Below are 25102 nucleotides of genomic sequence, written 5' to 3'. Positions count from 1 at the left end.
CCAGTGCGAGTGTCAAACTACCAATGATGGAAATAAGGCATAGTCTTACCTCAATATAGAGATTTAAAGTGGATCTGAGGTGAACTTTTACTCATTGCATAATTGTGTTCCTTTCCTATTGTTTATAGGGCATTCCTCAAGCCAAATACTTTTTTGTTTTAATACTCTAATTCCCTATAAACTAAATAAACCACGCCCACAGGTTTTCAGAGAGCCTTGGCAGTAGCAAGGGCTCATGGGAGCTCAGTTTGGGCAGGAGGAGGTGGTGTTACTAGCCATTGATTTCAGAGGCAGAGGGGAGGAGGGGGGATTAGGTGTTTTCACAGGCTGAGTGCCCAAGATACAGATAAGCCTGCCTCTGTGTAATGTTTACAAACAACATGGCTGCTGTCATTGTATCACAGGAAGAAATAATCATTTTCTATTAAAGCTGTTTGCAGCTAGATTTGCTGTGTGAACTATCTAAACTTTAGATAAGATATATAGACAAGTTACTTGTTATACTTAGTTTTTCATTTCGGATCCGCTTTAAGAGTAATTTTTTGAGGTAAGACTGTTACTTAGAGGCCATGATTTTGGAATATCTCCACCATCTGACTGCACATGGAAATACATGGTTTATTCCACCTGAAAAAGAAAAATAACTAAAGAGGTTCAAGTGAGAACACTGATCAACACTGGGAGGGTATGCAGAGAGCATCAATTTCATACAGCTCATTAGCTGTACATCATGTATATCTATTTGACATATACATCTTGTTGAGCCAACAGATCATATCGTACTCATCCGTAAGCCTGTATTATTGCAGCCTACCCCCATTCCTCTCGTTATTTCTTTTTGTCTTCTGTTTGTGGTGTTAATATTGATCTTTCAAACAATTAATAAAGATGATTTGTATATATTTTCCTACCGATGCATGTGGAGGCTTTGTTTCATTTTTGCTATTGAGTAAAACACCTTTCTAAAACCTCCCATATACAAATAAATGAATATACGGCAATATATAGGAATATAAAATATATATTAAATGCCAGGGTTCCCTTGATCGATTTTTGACCAACGCTCCTTTTTTTTTTTTTTTTTTTTTAAATGTAGGCACTAATCAAGCAATACAAAATTAGAGGAGTCCATATTCCAATTGACAATCAAATTTCTGCTGAAATCTGATTGGATATCTAGCGGTGCATGACGGTAAACGATCAGTACTTGGAAGGCATAATTTATTTGATCTAAAATGGCGTATGTGAGCCTAAGGGAACCTAAAGCAAGAGGTATATGGAGGCTGACATATTTATTTCCCTTTACACAATAGAAGTTTCCTGGCTGTCCTGCTAATATCATTGGCTGCAGTAGTCTCTAAATCACACACCTGAAACAATTATTCAGCTAATCTTTAAAAGTATGGACGGACACTGTGGGGGAACCATGGTAACCACGGTAGCCTGTGCATGTAAGACAAGACCAAGAGCCAACTCGTTTCGGCTTTCCGCCGTCATCAGGGGATACATATTACATACATGTGTCACCCTCCATATCCCTCCCACTACAGGTTCGCTTTAACGTTTCTCACTCCTGATGAACATACTGCCACACAGTTGCTTACCAGTTGATCTTGCAGAGAAGCCAATGTTGACAAATGCTAGGAAAACAAACTACGTAATAAAGTCAGAGTATTATCATTTTATTGGAATGATGGATTTCCTCTTTCCTCTGTACTGCTATAAAACAAAACAATCACAGCACACAACAAAAGCGGGCAATCCTCCACCTGTACAGCGCGGATGCATCTCCCCGCTAATGACAGGAGGAAGTCGCTGCTGGGAATAGATGGCACTGGGTGACGACTGAAGTATTAAGGAAGCTCTGACGGATCACCAGCAATAACAGCAACAGGAGGAAGAGGAAATCGTTCCACACCAACATGATTTTTAGCCATAATTGCACACTGTTCACAGAAGAAGAAAAACCATAACTCTGCACTCATTAGAAAATGACTAGAATCAGGACAAACAGCTATATAAACATCTGATCCCAAGGTGTACTTAGGAAGCTATAACTTATGTTCTAACATGACAGCCATAAATATACAGAGGAACCTAAGTGCTGCAAACACATGCATACCTGATAGTCTTGTATTTACCTTATACTTGAGTCATAGACTGATTACCCTGAAGGCAACTCTCGCCTACTTGTTACTCTATTCCACGCTGCAGCAATAATCCGACTTGTTCTCTCCATGTATGATAATGTAAATGAGCCCTATGAAAAAAACCAACCCTGTGTGTTGCAGCAATAAATCTTCCCAGCAAGGCTGAGGACAGACTGTGGAGCTGCTAATTACCCATAAACAGTTGGCAGTGTTTACAAACAAGCCGCAGCCTCACACTTTCTGGGATAGGCTTCCACAACCGGCCTCAGCTGTTTGTGCTAATATGATCGGCTGAGTAGGAGTCCTAAGTACGTGCTTATTGCATTCTAATCTTTTGTTATGACTATGTGAATATTCCTTGCTGTGCATAATTATCGTGCCAAAAAGAAGAGTGAGCAGTATTAAATGACACGATTAAAAGACTAAAAAAATGGGGTTGTTAGGTAGAGTTTTTAGGATTTTTAACATGCCGAGAGCTCGTGAATGAGGCATAGGTGCACAATGATTGCACATACCTATAGTCACTGTAACAGGTATCAGCACACAGGAGCCAAACCCACCCTCCAGGCTACATGCAGAGAACAGAAAGTTTCGCTAGGTGAAAAATCCTCACGAGTACTCAACAACACACACACAGAGAGTATACTAAGATTGCATCGCAGGCTGTGAGAACAGTAAGGTTGCATTCATACACATCAGTTGGGTAGAATAATTCTGCATGTCAACTCTCATACAATTCTCTGGGCCTGTTCCCATCTCTGACTTGTAACGGATCGCATTATCCTAACTCGCTGTATGCAGCCTTTGAATTAACATTTATATTATTTCAAAGCCCTGTTATTTCAAGGCGGTACTGTCAGTGCCCTGCTGAACTCTGCACTCTGCACCAGTGGATGATGTGGGCGCTCTCAGGGGGTGGAGTGACCACGTGTCCTATACAGCGCACCCCGCAAAAGGATGATGGGCAGTCACCCCTATCGGGTGAGTGACTACTTTGGTGTTTAGTGTCCCCCAGGTCACGAACCCTGGGATTGCCCCACTAGTAAGAACAGGGGGGGTGAATCCTGCAGTGAAGAGAGGAGAGAACTGGACTGACTTTGCTTTATGTGGCTGGATTTACAGGACTGGTAGACAAGACTGATGGATTGACTAAGAGGACAAAGAACCCTTTTCCACTAGCAATTGCAATAACAAATGCCAGAGATTGCGATTTTTCATGAATTTTGTTATGCGATTGCTCATTTGCACTGCATTATCCCTCTTAAAATTTCTCCAGAAAGTGAATTGAGATTTGCAAATTGACTCACTATGGTGGAAAATACGTCTCATGATTTTTATGATAAAGTAGCAACCCTAGCGATTTAAAAATCACTAGCGATTTGCGATTCAGCGGCATGGCATGGATACACACTACGGCTGTATGGGCTTTTAGGCTTACGAAACAGCAATAAGCGCTGAATGGCAAGGCTTAAATTCAGCGCCAGTTCTTAGGTCCAGTTCCCTTCTGTGCACGGTACACAAAGGTGCATGCACTTTCCCAAGGAGCATGCCCAACCACGAGAAGAGGAATGCAGTGTCTATGCTGTTCCGGCCAGCTTCCAGGCATGGCATGAGAGGACGCAAAAGCGACATAAGAGACCGCCATAGGATCCAAGGACAGGCGAGTGTGAAAGTTCTGCAACATGCACAGTAGTAACAGGGCCAGTGTGTACATAATTACCTATACTGATCCTTAATTTTTCATGCTGAAATCTACAAAAAATGTATGTCTAGCGAATGGAAGAATTTGATCGCTCTTTGATCACATTCTGATTTAAAGGGATTCATCTTTTGGACACATCTTTAAGTGTCCATCTTATTTACAGACGAAAGTTTCAGATTGAAAGATAGTTTCTCATACTTCATACTTCATAAATATCTTGAGAATACAGTAGAGTCTTGGTTAGGATCAGCTGATGCCAGATAAGAGTGCATTCTAGTTGTTTGAGACTCAATGTTAGAAATAAGCACCGCACTGCAGAGCCCACAAACATCCCAAGAAGTTTGTCTTCACCACTGTGAGTACTGCCGGCAATTTGTGCTGGTTGGTTGAGACAGCTGCTTGTTAGTCGAGTTCTGGATAAATTATACTCTACGGTTTACCAATCCTTGAACCTGATCTTTGTACATCTTTTTCTTTAAACAAAAGCTATTTTACCTTCTCATCTGAGCATGGCTTATATAAAAACAGGGTTGTTTTATCTAATGGTCAAAGGGTTACACACGATGGAGGCTTGTCAAGGGAAGAGGCCGGAGGCCTGGCAAGGGGATGCCTGGGCCGCCTGTCGAGGGGCAAGGCTGAAGGGTTGGCAAGTGGAGAGGTGAGGCTGGAGGCCTGACAAGGGGAGAAGTGAGGCTGGAGGCCTGACAAAGAGAGGGGAGGCCTGTCTAGTGGAGAGGTGAGGATGGAGGCCTGAGCAAGATGAGAGATAAGACTGAAAGCCTGGCAGGGGGAGAGGGGAGGCCTGGCAAGGGGAGTAAGAAGCTGGAGGCCTGTAGGATAGCAGAAGGAAAAACCACAGAGATCCGGGAGCCCAATCTGGTGCAATATGGTTAGGGGATCGGTGTGTAGCAATTAACAGTATAAATTATATTCACAAAATAGGGTTGCAATGAAGGCAACCACTCATGTCCGCAGGTGGGGAAATACCGTCCCGGGCGCCAATATGTAGTTACATTGGTGGGTTACGGTGGGTGCTGGGCACAGATAGCCTTACAGCCATTTCACACAAAGTCTGCGCTTCTAGGGAGGCTGCCTCTGTGGAAACACAGACTTTGTGTGAAACGGCTGTAAGGCTATCTGTGCCCAGCACCCACCGCCATCACACCACCTCAGACAATGGTATGTTCATGCATGTTTACGTTGAATGAATATTTTTGATGCCACAATTTGAAGATACACTGTCTTTGATTGTTTACATGTGTTCCACCGCACTCTTGATTATATAGCAATAAAAGCCGCGCTGATTGTCTCCCTCTCCTCTCCTTTATCGTATGGTACATGTAGTACAGCTAAGAAATAGAACATTAGTAGCAAAGAAAATAGTCTCATGTTTCCAGTACAGGAAGAGTTAAGAAACTTTACTTTTTATCTACGCAAAAGAGCCTTCTCTGAGCTCTCCACCAAGCTTGGTCGACTACAGTGCTGTTTTCTGAAGCGCTTATCTCAACCTGTCTCTCATTGTTTCTTGTTTGTTTAAGGTTGTACCGCAGTGCTAATGACCCTTTGAACTTTCCTACTCTGTTTCATAGTTTAAAATACAGAGCATAGTTTGTAAACTGCAAATATCAGAGCACGATGCAATGTTATAATTAAAAAACCTATATAATTGAAAATAAAAATATGAGACTATTTTTTTTGCTACCAAATGTTCTATGAATTATCTGTATTACACACAGTTCATTTTAATGTTTTTTTCCCGTTTCCTTGTCACTTTAACTACCTAACGACCACGTCACGCCAATGGGCGTGACTGCGGCAGCAGCCCCAGGACCGCCTAACGCCAATTGGTGTCTAGTCCTGGGGCCAGCTACTGCATGAGATCTCGCTCAGGCTGCGCACGCATCTCCTGTTTGAGAGGCGGAGCTCCGCCCCACCTTCAGTCTCCGAGCAGCGATCGCCGCTTGGTAGACTGTTAGACGGCGTAACTGGCGTCTAATTACATGGTACAGCGCTGCGATCTGCAGCAGCGCTATACTGGGGACAGCTGTGTGACACGGCTGTCTCCCTGAGGCACAAGAGAGCGATCGGCTGTCATAGGCAGAAGCCTATGACAGCCGATCGCCAGGATTGGCTGGCTGGGGGGAGGGAGGGGTTTTAGGAAAAAAAAAAAAAAAAAAAAGGAAAAATAGCAAAATGTATTAATGAAAAAATAATGTAAATATTTGTTAAAAAAATAAACACTGTGGGGGGGATCAGACCCCACCAGCAGGAAGCTCTGTTGGTGGGGAGAAAGGGGGGGGGGGGGGGTTTGAAGGTGAAATCACTTGTGTGCCGAATTGTGCGACCCTGCAGCTATGCCTTAAAGCTGCAGTGTTCAAATTAGTGAAAATTGGCCTGGTCTTTAGGTGGGTTTAACACTGCGGTCCTCAAGAGGTTAACACAACTGTCACAACAGCAAGTGAACCAGCAGATTTGGACATTAGGTTTCACTAGCCTCATGTTAGCAGAGAAGCCAGAAAACCACTAAGCAGAGAAGCCAGAAAACCAGCAACTACTTAGGGCCCTTTTCAACCGGGCTTTTCTGAGAAAGTTTTTATTACATGCAGGTTCCCATATATGGCACATGCTGGTACGTGAAGAAGATCCATGCAATAAAAAGAACATACGTGCACATGTCTGGATAAAAAACAACCTGCTGTCAGTTTTTCCAGTGCATGAAAACTTAAATTACATGGAAACGTCACATTGATTGTAAATGGGCTGTCAGTTCTAAGGCGTACTTCCTGTGTGGATAAATGCTAACAGCTGGGTGTAAACAGTCAGAGTGGGAAAAAAACATGGAGACTGTCATATTTTTCCTGAAGTCACAAGTTTTATTAATATGAGTGGTAAGTTATGTACAGATAAACAATATCTGCAGTACTGAATGATTGTTGATGATCGTTCCAGAAGAAAGCTTCAGAAATGAATGTTGTACACGCATGCTGCTGGACTATAGCTAAAAAGTCTGTTTGTAGGAAAGGAGGGTGATTACTAAAGGGTCGATGAGCAAGCCTGTTGCTCACTCATTAGCCATGATTGATTACTACAACATACTGTATGACTGCTGCACAAATACTGGATTTTGTCATCTGTAATGACACTAAAAGCTAAACACTCATCTCACGGCAAAGGAAGATGGAGCACAGCGACGTCCCACAAAGACGAGCGCTCCCCGATCCATCTAACTGCCGGCAGGAATGCGTGACAGCACAAGACGGGTGCAAATGAGACTTCAAGCAATCGCGGTACTCTGCGCAGGAGTCTTCAGAGACGCTTAAAGGAGTGGTCCAAGGTAAATGAAAAAATCAAAATCCACTTACCTGGGGCTTCCTCCAGCCCCTGGCAGCTGCCCTGTGCCCTCGCTGCAGGTCTGCTCACTGCCGGCGTCCTCCGCTGAAGAAGCTGACCTCGCCAGGTCGGCTTCATGTGCGCTCCACGGCGCGGGTCACGTGGTGTAGCAGATGTCATCAGGTCTGTACTGCACGCAGGTGCATAACTACTGCGTCTGCGCAGTACAGACCTGATGGCATCGGCTACACCATGTAACCCGTGCCGTGGAGCGCACTTGAAGCCTACCCGAAAGCCGACCTGGCGAGGTCGGCTTCTTCAGCGGAAGACACTGGCAGTGAGCGGAGCTGCGGCGAGGGCACAGGGCGGCTGCTAGGGGCTGAAGGAAGCCCCAGGTAAGTGGATTTTGAGTTTACCTCAGATATATCCTTTAACCACGTATGCCATTCTCGACAGTATATCTATGCCCCGCAGGACTTCCCGTACAGCGGCGCAGATATACGTCTATTACCGTGGACGGCCGCTGCTCGCTCCCACGCACATGCTCGTTGCCGCCCGCTAGTCTGGAGATCAGTGAATAAGATGATAGTTGCTATTCACCGATCTAAGTGCCGGTGTCAATGATCGCCAGCGTCAATGAGATGCCTGCTGTCGGTGTAACCAAGCGAGATCGGGAAAACTACAGTTTCGTCACTCAAAAAATTGCGTGTCAGAAAAATTGCGATGGGTACAGGCCTTAACAATAGTGTCTACATGTAGCAGGTAAACATTGTTCCTATGGATGTATGCGATAGCATATGGTTGTGGTAAAGATCCCTCACTGCTCACCAGCTGCAATGTTTCTATCACCCCTGTGTTTTGCGGGCATAATTCTATACATCACAAGTGCTCTTCCTATAGAATGTGTTTAGAAGATAAAGCAAATATGTTGCATCTAATCTGCAGATGGTTGCCATAGGCATCTATCATCACAGACCAAAGGAGCCATCTGCTGGTGAAACAGACATTTATCAATGAAAACAAAAAAAATAAACTGTAAAGATAATCATACACTATGAAACATTTTTTAATAGATCAGACATTAGATCCAATTAAACACTGAATAAAATAAAAACCCATTACTAATGAAATCGTTCAATAGATCTTTGAGGATTTTATCAATATTTTGTATTAGTTAGTAAATGTTTGAAAATGTCATTATGTGTCGAAGTGGTGGCAAGTGTACTGAGAGCTGCGTAGTTTAGCACGGTTGGAGATTTAAAGGAGGGATGGGGTAGTCAGGAAGCATACATATAATTAAGCTGGCATGAAATTTGGACGCAGGGTAAAGCCGAGAACAGCTCACCCTGCTCCTGCAAAAGTCCTGGAGGCGTTAATTGCTATCCCCCCTCCAGGCCGCCGTGGACAGTGGAGGAAGACGTAATTCAGCTTCAGCTTCCAGCTATTTCTGGCGGACAAAATACGGTGTTTTATAGTAATCCGCCCAAATTACAGTCTGAGCGCTGCTTTAGCCGTAATGGCCATCGAGGCCTATGGCCGTGCCGAAATCTTCAGCGAGGTTTTTACTTGACTCGAGTCAGGGAGGCCCCCAGGCTACGCTTGCCCAGGGGAATCAGAACCAGCCCTGGGAAAATTAGGCAAGAGATAAAATAATACTGTGGTCAAATATGCAACATATCATCCCCTTCTCCTCCCCCCCCCCCCCGCCATCCACTGAGGGTGCTTCCCAGACACCACATTCAAGACCCAAATCTGTGCAAAAGTACAAATAAATCTGTAACGCAACCAAACCGCACCCTATAAGTGACTTACTACCTGGAGGGACAGGTAGCGGTCATCCTCTAGATGTAAATATTATTGGATTGCAATGTATGAAGTAACATAACTAGACTAATCAGTTGGAGAATAGTTCTCCTGTGGGCATGCCAAAAGCCCAGAAAAAAAACAAACACATAGCATGATGGACAATGAGAAAGTTACATATTCGGATATTTCCAAACCATAAACAAGAAGTTACTGCCCTTTTTGGGTACTGACCAATTCTTTAGTATTGCATCAGGAGCTATTTTTAGTGCCGTCAACTAGGCTTTGCAGGAAAGTGAGGTACGGGTGACTTCTAATCTAGGAGTGCACTTTGGGGAAGATTAAAGGTTTCTAAAAAATTAAGGCAGTCAATTCAAATATTTAAAGAGACAGATTTCCCATCATGGTAGGGGAATCACCTGAAACCAGCAGCCCCACCTAAAAACATTGCCCTTGGATCTGAGGAGGTTCAGCGGCAACTTGAAGTGACCCTGTAGTGAGAGTGATATGGAGGTTGCCATATATTTCCTTTTAAACATATTGTCGGCTGTGCTGCTGATCTTTTGCTTAAAGTAATTTAAAAGGGAACTAAAGTGACACATAACAGAACATAGTTAGTTATTCACGATACACATTTTTACCTTATTTATCCTAATTTCAGACACAAGCATTTCTAATATCTATTCAATGCTGCATTATTGGTATGTAACCCCTTCCTCCCAGTGATTTTTTTTTAGCTTAGGCTATGTTGCCCTGCAGCCTTCTCTCCTAGGCCCAGATGTAATTCACTTTTTCTCCTGAGTTTTCTCCTAGGAGATAATTCATCTTCTCTTTAGAATAACTTTTCAGCACTTTACAATAAAAAATGTGGGTGGAAAAGTATTATCAAAACTATTGTAAGTATTTTTTTGCTTGCTGGCGATTTAACAGGCATTTTATTGACATGTTTGAAAATATCACTTAGGAGAAAACTCAGGAGAAAAGGAAAAAATGTTAATTGCATATGGGCCCTAATGTACTCTGGGAATCATGTAACTATCCTGGTCACTCCACCGAGAGAAACAAAAAAACATTCCACAGCCATTTGTCCTGCCAGCAGTAAAGATGACAGCATCTCTGATAAATTTAAGAATGCAAATAAGGGTGAGGAAAGATTTTAAAATAGGAAAACATTGACTAACCCATTTATAAATGAAAAAAAGCAATTTTATGAATCACATTATAAACAGTAAAGTTCCTCCTCCTTAAAGAGAACCAGAGACAAAGCACCCTCATGTATTTTATTACATTTATCAGTGAGAACATGACAGTAAACACCTACCCTGCTTTTAGTTTCATTGTTATCTGCTTAATTAGTCTATTAGCAACTGTGATAAGAATCCACCGACTATTCAGTCGAGGTTTGACCTGGAATCATTATAGCTGAGTCACTCTTCTGTGATGTCTTTTCAAGCCCAAGCCTTCCCCTCTCCTGGCTTAGATTTCCTGCTTTGCATACTGAGAGCTGTGATGACTGGGAGGGGCTGCACTGCTGAGAGAGAAGCTCTGTGGCTGTAATATGATCCCTGTGTGCTCTGTGTGCACTAGATACTGACTGCAGTTTCATTCCTATGAGAGACACTTCTTACAGTACATCATACCAAAATGAAAGCACATAGATGAGCCTTTCTAATATAGCCTAGATAGCAGCCTAGTCTCATATAGCATAGACAGCACATCCAGAACAACTCATTTAACCCGGAAGGAGAAGGGATATGAGCCGGCAGCCATATTTGATTTTTCCTGGAGCAATAATGGATAAAAAACACTAAAAAAGGCACACCAGAGCGGCGAAATTATCAGGTAGAGCATTTATTCTTTTCAAGCTATAAACTGATATGTTTATTTTGTGTGAAACGTTCATCTCTGGTTCCCTTTAACCCATTTGTGCTTGTGCACTCAAAGCGTTGCATCCTGCAAAACGATTAAGATCGCATTTTGTGGGTTGAAATTTACTACATCGAAGCCTTTAAGGAAATCTGCACTCCATATTGGTGCATCTGGCTTTTTTTTTCTGAAGGAATATTTTTATTAGTTTTAATACAGTAGAAATACAGTACAATACAGTGCAGCATCAAAAGGTGTAGCAACATGCCACATTACACATTTCACGCCCCGCGTAGGCAGTATCCAGTGGGTGGCACAGGCCGCGGCTGACCATGGTAGGGCGTAAGTAGTTCTGTCTACTTAACACAACTGAACAAAAACTAAAAACTAAACTGTCCTTGGTCTGCCTGCATCGCCCCCAGAGCACCTCTCCATCTCTCATCATAATCATGGGTTTAACGTTCAATCATGTAACTTTAGTTTGTAGAAGGTTATCCAGCAACCCTTAACCTGTAAACATTTTCTCTTAGTGAATCTTTTTCAAGAAGACTCTTTGTGGACGTACAATACCCAGTCTTTTTTCAGTGTAGGGCATTTCCATTTTAAAGCTATAATTTTGCGGGCATATGCAATCATGGATCTAAAGGCAACCATTTTGTCAATAGTAAGTAGATCATTGTTCGGGTTACCCAACAACAGCACTTCCGAATTCAGTGGAATAGTTATCTGTAATATTTTCTGTAATTCCCGATGCATCAGAGATCAGTATTGTTTAATTCCAGGGCAGTGCCACACTACATGCATACAATCTGCAGCTACCAGGGCACATCTACTACACTGGGCTGGCGTCGCAGAATTCATCTTTTGTAACCGAGCCGGCGTTATGTAGCTACTGTGGAGAAAATGTAAAGGCTTCTTGCCCATTTAGTGTACAATGTGGGAACTGTGAGTAGGCAGCTGAATGGGCTGGAAGGATGTTCCCCTACTCATCAGAGAACATATTGCAGGTGGCCTGTATGAGGCTGTCCTTCCTGTCATCACAGATAGATGCCAAGGGATGTTTGACTTGTGTGCCTAACTATGGTGTAGATGGCAAAAGAATGTCAATCATGGTCCCTCTGCATCTGACATAAAATGAGTGAGTGGGTCTAGCAGTGTCCCTCTGACAGCATTTCCTAAAGTGGCAAGTTTGGCAGTGATCGCCAGAGAGCTTCACGGTTGTGCTGCTTCAGCTTTGTCATTGTCACCAGCTCGCCTGCAGCGTACCAACAGGACTTTCAATTGAACATATATACTCAAACACCCCCGGTGTTGCGTGAAAATGTCAGTAATCTTCTGGGACAAAAGGAGTCAAATGGAGAGATTTATTATTATTGATTTATAAAGCGCCAAAAATATTCCCTGGTGCCGTACAAAGTAAGAACAAAACACGGGGTACACAGTAATACAGACAGTGGTTCAAACTTTAGTAGAGGAAACTATATAACACGTAAGGGCCAGCTCAAAAGGCCAGCTGTTGGTATCTCATATTGCCAGTTGCAGGGGAAGGGGGGGGGGTCAGCACTGGATTTCCCCAAGATTCAGAGAAGAGGGAAGCCTCATTGGGACCCTGAGGCTTCCCCCTCCAGAGGTAAGTATCCCCGAGAGGGAGTTTTTTTTTAGTTACAGAGTCTCTTTAATGAGCGATACAGTGGCTCCTGGCGGTTAAACAACCCATCGCCTGTGTAAACTGGCACCAACTATGAAATGTTTTATGAAAACTAACTGTAAACCAAGGCAAGTATTAAAAGGAAACTAGAATTCTTCTTCCTTTCTCTGTCTTCATCAGTTTACAAGTCTGCACAAAGCAGTAAACATTTATTTTGCTTCCCTTTTTGCCATTAAAGCTCTCCTGGATTTACCGCAATCACACATTCATTCCACAGGGAGGAGGGATCCTGTACATCTGAGGTAATGCTGGCTTTACATATAGGGAGCAAATCATCCCCATCTCAGTGCCGACTGACAGCTATGCAGTGCTGCTTTCACAGGGAAGCCAATAGAACTTCAGAGCAGTGAAAAGGTAACACAGCATGTCTGTATAGAAGCAGCATAATTGACATACATACAGAAGATTTGATACCAGTTGTTTACTGTGAGGGGAAGACCAGATGCACAAACACATTTAATAGAAAAAAAACTTACAGGAGATGTCTTCAAAAAGGAATACCAAAATTTTATTGAAAAACATCACAGGTGACCACATAAGAACCCCCTATCCCCCCCATAAAACCATACACAGCCGTGTATACTACAAGTCAGCTGACCTCATATGCTTGCATGCATACTATACCCAACCTCACCATAGATGCACAACTTTTGACAAATGGGGTATTAACCCAAGTTTTCTTAGCAAAGCTAATAATGTGCTGTCAATCAATATGATGGATCAGTGTAGGCATGATTCTTCCACTTCTTAGCCTGATAGGCACAACCACAATCACAGTAGTACCCCTTCCCAACAGCTTCAACTCCAATAGGAAGGCTATACTAGCCAAAGAAACTTTTCAGTGCGTGTCCCTGTAAGCCTCATACATGATGCAGTTCACATATATCCTGGAAACAGTTCACTCCTTTTGTTAAGCATTGTATCAGCTTCTAGACTGTCACAGGTGATAAACTTATATGTAGCATCCAGACTCCAGTATTGCAACTGGGTAACTGCTGTTCCACATACACACCCTCCAAAACCAGTCCATATACATCACAAGATGATTCAAGGAATGAAAATTACTGCACAGTCGGGCTCTCACCACCGCTGGGCACCAGGGCTGGACACCTTGGGCTTGGCACTTCCTCCTGTTCCGTCCTAGGAGGGCTGTATCAAACACCCTGCAGAGTGGCCGGCCAGGCAGGCAACGTGGAACGTTAAGCAGTGCAGAGGTAGAAGCAGGTAGCGTTCCACGTTGCCTGCCTGGCCGGCCACTCTGCAGGGTGTTCGTGGAAGAATCATGCCTACACTAATCCATCATATTGATTGACAACACATTGTGATTAGGTTTGCTAAGAAAACTGGGGTTAATACCCTATTTGTCAAAAGTTGTGCATTTATGGTGTGGTTGGGTATAGTATGCATGCAAGCGTATGAGGTCAGCTGACTTGTAGTATACACGGCCGTGTATGGTTTTATGGGGGGGATAGGGGGTTCTTATGTGGTCACCGGTGATGTTTTTCAATAACATTTTGGTATTCCTTTTTGAAGACATCTCCTGTAAGTTTTTTCTATTCAAGTCTTGGTGACAGGAGTTGGCTCCCTCAGTCCCTTCGGGGCAGTGGTAGAGGTACGTGATAAAGCCCTAGCGTATCCCAATATCTTTTTTGTGTGCACAATCACATTCATCAGATCTGTCATTTCCTCTTACAAAATACAATTGAAATGTAAGTGCCTGTGAACGTCATATTGTGACTGGACTGCTGGATCAAATGCCTCCATAGTCTCCTGCTTTATGACTTCTTCACCTCCTTGCTTGTTATGTGTTGCCGCTCCACATCAGTCCTTCTGACTGCCAATTACACAGAGAATGCAGCTCAGACTTCTAATTCAGAAGTACAAAGCCCTTCCAAACCTGTTCCTTCAATACATTCCTTTGCTAATGTCCATATGCCACTTCAAGCTCAATCCCCACTCCTCACATGACCTGCTCTACTCCACTCTCTCCATTCAATCTTCTCATGAAACAGTCCCCTTCTTTAGCATTCCATTTGGCACTGTGCGAAACCTGACATGATTTATATGCATTCCCCAACTTCACATCAAGCAAACCATCTCTGAAAATCCTCATACGGTAGTAATTGATTCACTCCAGAACCTTCAAAACCCAAAATGTCACCTTAAGCTCTTCCCTCCCCATCTTGTAACGCTGTAAGTTCTCAGCACAGGGTGAGAGTACCCCAGAGTGTACTTAAAGAGAAACTCCAACCAAGAATTGAACTTTTTCCCAATCAGTAGCTGATACCCCATTTTACATGAGAAAGACAATGATTTTCACAAACAGACCATCAGGGGGCGCTGTGTGACTGATTTTGTGCTGAAACCCCTCCCACAAGAGGCTCTGAAGACCGCGGTACTGCTGGCAAACAGCTACAATGTAACAATGTTCAGAGACAGGAAATAGCTGTTATTAGCTGTCTAACAGCCAGAGCAGCTAGAAACAGCTAAATAACCTGCCCACAGTAACAATGTCACCATGTAATAAATGTCAGAATGTTAATCTGGGAGAGGAAAGATTTTACAATGAGCAAACACTGACTAAATCATTTATACATAATTATGGTAAAAAATGAAGCACTTTTTTTACTACATTATTTTCACTGGAGTTCCTCTTTAAGTTGTGCTCAGAGAATACCTGAACTAGTCATCATCAAACCATTGTAGTATGTTATCAGCTGAAAACATTCCAAATAATTTATAAACAACCGTCAATAAGAATTTATGAATCAGTAAAAGTTTCAAGTGAAATAAAAAAATGTATAGCCATCCATACACAATTATCAAGCACTGTTAATATGGAAATGGAGTTGGGCATTGGTAGAGGGAAGGTTTGTGTGAGAATAGGGTTCGGTTTAGCATTAGTAAAATATTTTACAGAATTACCACTGCCCAATATTATTATTATTATTTAGTATTTATATAGCGCCGACATCCTCTACAGTGCTGTACAGAGTATATATTGTCTTGTCACTTAACTGTCCCTTAGAGGGACTAACAATCTAACAATAGATCCACTGTGGAACGCAGCGTGACCAAGCGTCCGATACTGATGATATAAGGAAACAAAGAAAAACATGCACAGGATAGGCTGAAAAAGATCACTGCAGGAGTGCAAATTGCCTAAATACAGGTAGCAGATCCAGTGGGTAGAGAAAAGTGGCTTTGCACATCCCTTGTAAAACTTCACTTTTATTGTAGAAAAATAAAAACGGCATACATTACATCCAGTACAATGTTGAGAGAGGTACTAGGCTGGTGGGGAGGTCGACAGCTGTTTCGCGCCTCTATACACTGTGGCGCATCGTCAGAGTGTATAGAGGCGCGAAACAGCTGTCGACCTCCCCACCAGCCTAGTACCTCTCTCAACATTGTACTGGATGTAATGTATGCCGTTTTTATTTTTCTACAATAAAAGTGAAGTTTTACAAGGGATGTGCAAAGCCCCTTTTCTCTACCCACTGGATCTGTGACCAAGCATCCGGTTGGACGCAAAACGGCCATCGCAGGTCCCACACTGGTGCCCGATGCCCCCACCTCACCACCACCTATTGGGCTATAGATAACCACTATGCTGATCTCTTCAAGGCTGTAACGCAACCCACCTTGTAAGAATAAATGCATTCATGTGGATGGATGGTGCCCGGATTCTTTCTTTCTCCTTCAACTTTGCAACGTTGATAACAAGATTATCAGATCTGAAAAATTAACTGCATGCTTGTTTCTAGTGGTGTTCAGACACTAATGTAGCCAAATAGATCGGCAGGACTGTCAGGCAACTGGTATTGTATAAAAGGAAATAAATATAGCAGCCTCCATCTTTGTCTCACTTCAGTTGTCCTTTTATATAATCATATGAACAGAGGGAAAGGACAAAGATGCACTACAGCAACAAAGCTATGTTCAGAATCATTGGAACTGTGCCATGAACTATACCACCTCAGATACTTTCAGTATACTGTATATGAAGCAAGTTAGTTGTTCAGTGTCACAGCTTAATAGACGCCACCTCTACATAGAGTACTACTTTTGGGTACACAGACTCTTTATGTAAACCAGAGGAAAGAATTATGGCAAGTAATGCCCACAAGAGAATTTGAGGTCTATGTGTAAAGAACATGCTGATGATTAGGCACCATGATCAGCACCGTGTTTATAGTAGGTAAGTGGCACAAACACACAGAGTCCCAGAGAAATCATGGCAAGTAACGTCTCACCTACATATCACATAAGGAGATCCACAGGGAGATGCTGAATAATATGCAGTAGTGCCTTACCTTCGGAGAAGAGGAGAAGTCCTTCCCTGGTGGAAGAAACAGCGGTGCGCTTGCTGGTTCTTCCTTCTTTGGTTGTGGTGCCGGGGGAGGCGGGGCTTTCCTTTTCTGTCTCCTCTCCATCTCAGGCTCCCTCACAGCCCTGCCAGGGCTTACATCTAGACCATCTTTGGGTTCAAAAAATGGGTTTGACCTGTGTAAACATTACAATCATTTTTATTTAATTTTTTATAGTACAGGTTGTAGTGTGGCTGTAACATAGTTTTACTGCATAAAATAAATCTCAGTTGCAAATACAGAAGATAAAATAAACACACAGCTTTGAACACAATTAAACCAGATTAAAAAAACATGCTTTCTGTATGTTGATAGACAGAAAAGTGTTCTAATCAGAAATTTTAGCTGTTTGGGGGAGCTCGAAAGTTAATAGTAGAAGATGCCACAAGCAATATATTTAGTGTGTCAAAGTTAGAGTGCCAACCTCTGAGGTGAATCTTTTCTTCATTCTTCACCTCCATTGTCACACTGGTCACACTTATGGGGATGAAGAAGTTGGTGGCTACACTAGCTATATGGCTGGCCACAGGGTCGCTACTAGTTGTAGGGTGGTGGTGGTGGTGTTTGGGGGGGGGGGGGGGGGGGTGATTTGTCACTGTGGTTATGTCCGACATTGCCTTCTGCCTGGCATTGGTATTATGCGCACATCATCAGAATTTGCCTAGTGTTGGTAATATCTGCACATCATTGATTGGTCTGCTAGTAGTATTTTTGCATATCATTGGCTTCTGCCTGTGACTAGTCGTACCTTACCTGAATACATTATTTTTTTTTTTTTAAACAATGCTTAGTTAGGTCAGTTCCCAGCTAACTGCAGTTTGGTCACCCTTCCAAACTAGTTCAGAAGGAAGAGAAATGTAATGCAAATCAAGTCCTCTTCTAGCAATAATTTATGAAGCTTCTACAATGTTTAAAATTCCGGTGTACAAAACCAAAGCTTTAAAGTGACATAATACCACATCCCTGATCATCAGTAAATCTTCCCCGTTTTTTTCCTAATTATAATCACACACTTCTGTTATGCTCTTTTTTTTTAAATAAATATCACTCATCCTTATGATGCCACAAGGTGGCACTGTTCTACTGAGGTCAATTTTGACTTAAAGCAGAACATCTAGAAAGGTGAAATAATATTATTATGAAAAACATTATTATAGCACTTTTCTGGGCTGACATACAGATCTAATTGTAACTTATTTTGTTCTTAGTTGGATGCTTGAAGTGAAATAATATCACCATATTGTGTGTATATATAGCCAACGTCTGCCACAGCACTTTAAGTGGTGTATACAGTTATGTCACCAACCGTCCCTTTAAAAGAGCTCACAATCTAATCCTGGCACGGGCAGTTATTTTCTTATGTTCCTATTGTAGTCCCTTTTGCAGAGTATGGCTTTTTTTGGGGGGGGGGATATGTGGGAGGCAAAGGCACAGGCACCGATGCTGCAAAACAAAATTGTGATACACACTACCAGCCTCATTCGTGACCATTACCAGGCTCTTGCTAGTCACCCACCTACTGCGTAAAATGCACTTAAATTACATTTTTCCTATGAAGCTGTCACTTAGGTTTTATTAACCTGACAGGTCTAAGCCTCTTCCTGACAGGTTTTGGACTACTGCATCTCTTAATGGGGGATTTTCATGGTTTCCTTTATTCTCTTCAAAAGCACCCCTTGGAAATGACCTATAAAAAGATGCCAGTATGTCTTACTACTTACCCGTACAATATTCTGGCAGTTGGGCTGTGCCATCCCCATCCAGGGAGTGCTTTTGAAAAGGAAATCCTGAGAATCCGCCATGAAGAAAAAGACTAGTACAAAACCAATTAATAAAAAGGTTCAGACCTGTCTGATTAATTCTACCTACTGTATTTAACAGCTGCATAGTAAAAAGTCACTTAGTACATTTTAGGGCCGGTTCACATTGGGCGCTTTACAGCGATCATGTTTGCGTCCGTGATCCAGCAGCCCAAATCTCGCGATTTGCCACGATTCACACTTGTGATTCCTGTTCAATAGAACAAGAATCACAGAGCAATCGCCACCTAAACGCTGCATGCAGCGCGTTGATTAATTGAAATCACAAACGCTGCGGTGTGAATGTATCCATAGCGATTCATTGTAGCAGCGCTTTGCTGATCGCTGAAAAATCATCCCAATGCGAACCAGCCCTTAGTTTGGACAAATAGTGATAGTGCTCTTTTGAGGATTACTGTGTGCTACTAAGGCAATCATCCGATTCATAAAGGTTGGGGAAAACTATTGAATGCAACTGATCCAGCAAACCTGCATTGGGTTTTTGTTTTGTTTTTTTAATTTCCAACTATTAAGTGGCAATTTTTTGCAACCCTTAAGAGGGTTATAGAATAATATAATGACAACATCTGTAAAATCTTAAAACAAAGAAAATCGATTAAAAATGACTTTTCTTTGCAGGTACATGACTGCGGTCATATAATTCCTTATGAGATCATGAATTTGCTGAATGGTTTATGCATAAGACCCAGGTGAGGTATGAAACTTTTTTTTTTTATTAACCATGTAACATGATTTTTATTTAAAAAAAAAAAAATAAAAAAAAAAAAATTATTGGGTAAAAAATAAATCAAGGATGTTAAAGAGAACCCGAGGTGTGTTTAAAGAATGTTATCTGCATACAGAGGCTGGATCTGCCTATACAGCCCAGCCTCTGTTGCTATCCCAAACCCCACTAAGGTCCCCCTGCACTCTGCAATCCCTCATAAATCACAGCCATGCTGTGAGGCTGTGTTTACATCTGTAGTGTCAGTCTCAGCTGCTCCCCCGCCTCCTGCATAGCTCCGGTCCCTGCCCCCGTCCCATCCCTCCAATCAGCAGGGAGGGAAGGGATGCAGGCAGGGACTGGAGTTCTGCAGGAGGCGGGGAGAGCAGCAGACTGACACTATAGAGATAAACACAGCAAGCTCTGACAAGCTGTTTGTCAGCAGCGTGGCTGTGATTTATGAGGGATTGCAGAGTGTAGGGGGACCTTAGGGGGCTGTATAGGCAGATCTAGCCTCTGTATGCAGATAATATTCTTCAAACCCTCCTCGAGTTCTCTTTAAACTCAATCAAGTTACGGGCCAAATTGTTAAGATTTATCTTTTACTGAAAAGTCTCAAATTAAATGCCATAACTATAGCAACCATGGGCAGGGGGCTATGGCTGCCTTCCTCCTCCCTCTTCAGCACGGGAGTGATGTGGATAAGTATAATCTCCCTGCGCTAAAGCTATGTAAGCTAAAGATATGGAGCTAAAGGTATGCAAGTACAGAACGTACAGCTGCCAGGAACAACAGAAGAGACTCGACAACTCTGGAGCAGGTAATTACACTGCAACATGCAGAAAGAGATGTGGGGGAGGAGTTAACAAGGTGTGTATGCGTTTGCTTTACTAGCCAAATAAGGAGAGTATTACCAGGAGGGGGTCCATGTCAATTTCACCAGGGGAGCCCCGTGGGTTGCTGCTGCTGTGCCCCTGCTCAAACTGACAATGGTTCACTATCACTGCTGTGCTCCTTTAGATGGGAAGACAGTGTACTGTTTTTTTGCTGCTTACAATTATGCACATTTTAAGTCCTAAGGGGGCCACATAAAATGGCAATCTGGGCTGCATAGGAAGCGCAGGCTTTGAAGTTGACACCTGTGAAATTAATAAATGAAAACATAACTGTTGCCCCGAAGGACAATGCATTGATCGGTAAGGTGACTGGTGCATGAGGGCTACACAGACAGACCACTTGGCTACAGCAGAGCAGCTTGTACTGGTGGAAGAGGAGGGACGATGGGCAGCACAAGTCAGCGGCTGCCAGCAAGCAGGTTAAGTAGTATAACAATGCGCTTGTTTGTCACTTGCTGTTTAGAGATCCCGGATGTCAGACTGCTAAATGAAGTTGTTGGATACCTGTACACATTCTAAGTCTCAGCTGACACACTGCAGGACAATCGCCTTGGCCAAGTACATTCTAGTATGTGTACAAGCCTTTAGATTCTCCTGTGTGCTCTATTGTCCTCTGATCTTTGTAAATTAACCCTGATATATCTTGCAATTCAGTTAAGTGCAAACCCTTCCTACTAATTGCAGAAGTATGAGATGACAGTGGTTGTCCAGGTGATAAACACACACACATACATACACAGTTACTAGTGACTGACAGAGTCTTTAAAAGGTGTTAGCACTTCTCATAAACAGCGACACTTGAGAAACAAAAGATGGGTCAAGTGTCAAAAATGAAACTGGTGAAACAAAATGGAAGAGCACGGTTCAGAGGAGAAATACAAGGGACAAGGGCAACATCTAGTTAGAAAAAGAGTTAGGAAGTAGCTGTCAATTCACCGAACTTTAAGAAGTTATCTTTACATAGGCAGTCTGACATGAAAATAAAGATAAGGGTGATGACTGAACAACAAGATGGAAGAAAAAAGAAACCTTGTTTGCCTTTGTTCTGCTCCTTGAAAAGATACAAGATACTGTGCAAAGTGGCGAGATAACGATAAGCAGACACAAACACTAGAAAGAAACTATGAACGGTACAGGTTTCAACGGTACAACCATAATGTTCACATTCAATAGATCTTATTTAATTGAAAAGTATCAACAAAAAAGCAGCAAATTAAATCCTGGTGCTATAGACAAAAAGTCTCTAATGACTCGACCCAGGAAAGATGGCTTCAGTCCTGCTTTATGGTATGCTACTGATAGTTCAAAAGTAAAGAAAGGAAAAAAATACACAACAGTAAATCTAAGCATAGCAACACTGACGGTTCTCTTTTGGCATTGACAAGGTATATAGAGACTGGAATATCAAGTAAGAATTCAGAGATCAGGACTGGGACCTTTCAGCCTGGGGGGAAAACACAAACTAGAGGCCCGTTTCCATGGCAGCCCCAGCCCAAATGACGTCAGATACGTACCCCACGTGCTACATGCTGGTAGTCACGTGGGGCGCCCATGTGGAAATACAGCAAGGATGCTCCCAGGGCAGTGTGACAGGTAAAGTATAACTGCACAGGCACCGGGGGTCACATACGGTAATACATTTGGAGGGATGACAGCAAGGGGTTTCCGATATGTCCGTTGTTCATGATTATCGCACGTCGTTACCGCTGCACACCAAATCAACCACATCGGCCTGAGATTTCCCAGCATCTCAGATTCAACCAATTTCCACCCAAAATCAGTCAAATCGTCAATTGGGCATGCTTGTGGCGGCACAGATTTTCACCCAATCCGATAGTAATTGTCAAAACGGTTGGTTGATCGCCGAGACAACAGATGTATGGCCACCTTAATTCCCCAAGACTCCGACCCCCCCCCCCCCCCCCCCCCAACACACACTTATGTCCATAGAGGTACTGTCCCTTCAGAAGAGGGACATTTGGGAGCTATAACGGTTTGAAAGCAGACAGAGGTTTTTTTTTCTATGGACCCTGCAGGCAAGCCTCTGCTCTGCATCTTGTTGTGTACATTTACCAGCTTACCCATCCTCTAATTGCTCCGTAATTGCACCTTTATTTTTCTTAGCCAGCCTAATGTTTCACATTGCCTTATACAAAAACCTGAATGCAGCAAGCACTGTACCAGCCCTAAATCATTAAATGAGAGGCAGCCTGGGGGGAAATCTCCCCCTTTCCCCCCTGGCCAGTCCTCCCCTGTGCCATCAAAGAGGTGTTTGTTCAGACCCAAGCTCATTTTGCAGCAGGGGATCCAGCTTAAAAATATACCCTCAAAGGCATAACAATTATCCGCAGAGAAAACAAGAAGTCCTACATGAAAATGCATGGGTCCAACAAAACACCCCTCAACATTAAAGCTGGCCATACACTACTTGACCATGGACAACGATTGACGTTTCGATCATTATAGTGTGCAACGTTGGCCAAAGAACCGCCATTCCCAGTCAGTAAAGATCACCCACTTATTGTGGGAATGTTTGCAGCGATGATTTACTCTGGCACTAAACAATAGTTGAGTAGTGAGTGAAAGAAGCACGTTCCACTATTTATCATTCTGTATACTGTGAGGGGGCAATCAGATCAGCACACAGCTGACATTTACATGCCGCTCCACTCTGGCGGGGGAACAGGGACAAAGCTATTGTTAAAAATCTGACCAAACTTTGCTGCACATAATAGGGGGGGGGGGGCTCTCTGACTGAGACACAGCTGTAATTTACATACTGCTCTGCTCTGGAGGGGGGACCGGGGGGGGGGGGGGCATGGTCATAGCTGCATATCCTGTAAAATCACGCTGCATAGATTGGGGAGCACTGTCTTTTTCAGGATTGGGTGCTTGATGTGTAGTCTATGGCTAACAAAACAATGACTTTAGACCTCTGCACTACCTCCCCTCGGCTTATATGCAAGTCACTTTTTTCCACATTTTTAGGTGAAAGTGGGGGGGGGGGGGGGGACGGCTTATATTAGATTATATATGGTATGTACAAAACTAGAGAGAATAGACTATGCAAACTGATCAGAAGCCCCTCGATGAATCGGCGCACTTCCTGCTGCACTGCCCCACATTTACTGCAACCTGGGACACTTACTTTAAGAAATTGATGAACCTAATTCCAGACTTTCACTCAGAGGATGAGAGAAAACTGTACATCCTAGTGGGAGAAGAGAAATCCACAGTGACAATCACAGCATGCCACAGACTGAGAGGAGCATGAATGAAGTGGAAACCTAAAAATGTCCAGACTGCTTACCTATTATACCTCTATCCCACCCACCAGCGAAGCAGATTGTTTCAGCACATGGCGCTCAGTGCCAAACCTAGTGCCCCATAGCAGTAATGTTATACTGCGTGGGCGTGTAAGGGTAATTCGGGGCCCCATCATTCGGCTCACCCAGCGGCATACATATATGTATGCCCCCCCCCCAGGACTCAACTTCTTTCACCTTTCACATCCACCATTTCTTCTTCCTTTGGCGATACTTGTATGTACCTTGCGCATGCCAATAAAGCTATTTTTGATTTGCTTTGAGTGAGAAAGTTTGTGCACGCGCACACACACACACACACTACACGCACACACACACTACACACACACTACACCCACACTACACCCACACACACACACCCACACCCACACACTACACCCACACACTACACCCACACCCACACACACACCCACACTACACCCACACTACACCCACACTACACCCACACTACACACACACTACACCCACACACACTACACACACACACTACACACACACACTACACACACACTACACACACACACTACACACACACACTACACACACACACTACACACACACACACTACACACACACACACTACACACACACACTACACACACACACACACTACTGAGGCTGCCTCTAGGAATCCCAGCCATGTATTCTGGTTGCCAAGATGTGCACACTCATCCTTCGAGCACTGGGCAAATATAGCAATGCCTTCATCATATGAAATAATCACCTGTAAATAAGCATAAAACGTGTGGCACACTTGCATTGATGCTTTCCACAATACAAAATATGCATCCTATTACTAAAGGCTTGAACAAATCTAATTGCATGACATTAAAGGTTCGACCTGCTTTCCAGCCAGTAAATTAAAAAGCCCATTTGCATTACTTTGAGGACGAGAGTGCACAGAGGCTAATATGGCTAATGGGGGGAAAAAAAACAGGGCAAAAAACAAATGGAGCAATTTGGAAATGAAGAACAGAAATTTCCCTGACTGAGAGGTTGTAATCCATCAGATGTATTATTTTTGTTCACCCCTGTGCAACCTATGCTTTCCCACTAAAGAGTAATGCAATCAGGGGTATGTGCAGAGTATTGGATTTCACTAGGGATGCTGCCAGATCTGATGTGTCACAAATCAGGTTACCCTCCCATTCTGAACAGCAATCAACCTCTCACTCACAGTCAAACACACACACAGTGATTAAGAGCAGTTAGATTTTACATAATTAGATTCCCAATCTCGGCTCTAGACATAGTGATGTGGCCAATGGATGAATAGCGATAGATCATATTGATTTTACAGTTCATCCAAGACATATTTCTATCAGATCTATCTTGGAACTAGAAACTCAGCACTGCAGAGTGAATGCCATCCACTATTCAGGAAGTAGGATTAGAAGTTCAGTTGGTGCTATCAACTATTTATATTTG

General features: G+C 43.1%; 1 protein-coding gene across 9 annotated transcripts in view; it reads right to left on the bottom strand.

Moving 5' to 3' along the window:
• EHBP1 (EH domain binding protein 1) overlaps window positions 1-25102 on the bottom strand; it is a 558994-nt gene that overhangs the window by 321522 nt on the left and 212370 nt on the right. For all 9 annotated transcript variants that reach the window (XM_068232339.1, XM_068232340.1, XM_068232344.1 and 6 more), the window contains one exon: window positions 16876-17065. In XM_068232339.1, coding sequence (XP_068088440.1) covers window positions 16876-17065 — 190 coding nt within the window. The remainder of the gene's footprint in view (window positions 1-16875; window positions 17066-25102) is intronic.

Source organism: Hyperolius riggenbachi, chromosome 4, assembly GCF_040937935.1.
Source record: "Hyperolius riggenbachi isolate aHypRig1 chromosome 4, aHypRig1.pri, whole genome shotgun sequence".
Classification (NCBI taxonomy): Eukaryota; Metazoa; Chordata; class Amphibia; order Anura; family Hyperoliidae; genus Hyperolius; species Hyperolius riggenbachi.
Note: the sequence above shows the minus strand (reverse complement) of the source record. Positions and strands in the feature narration are given on the sequence as shown.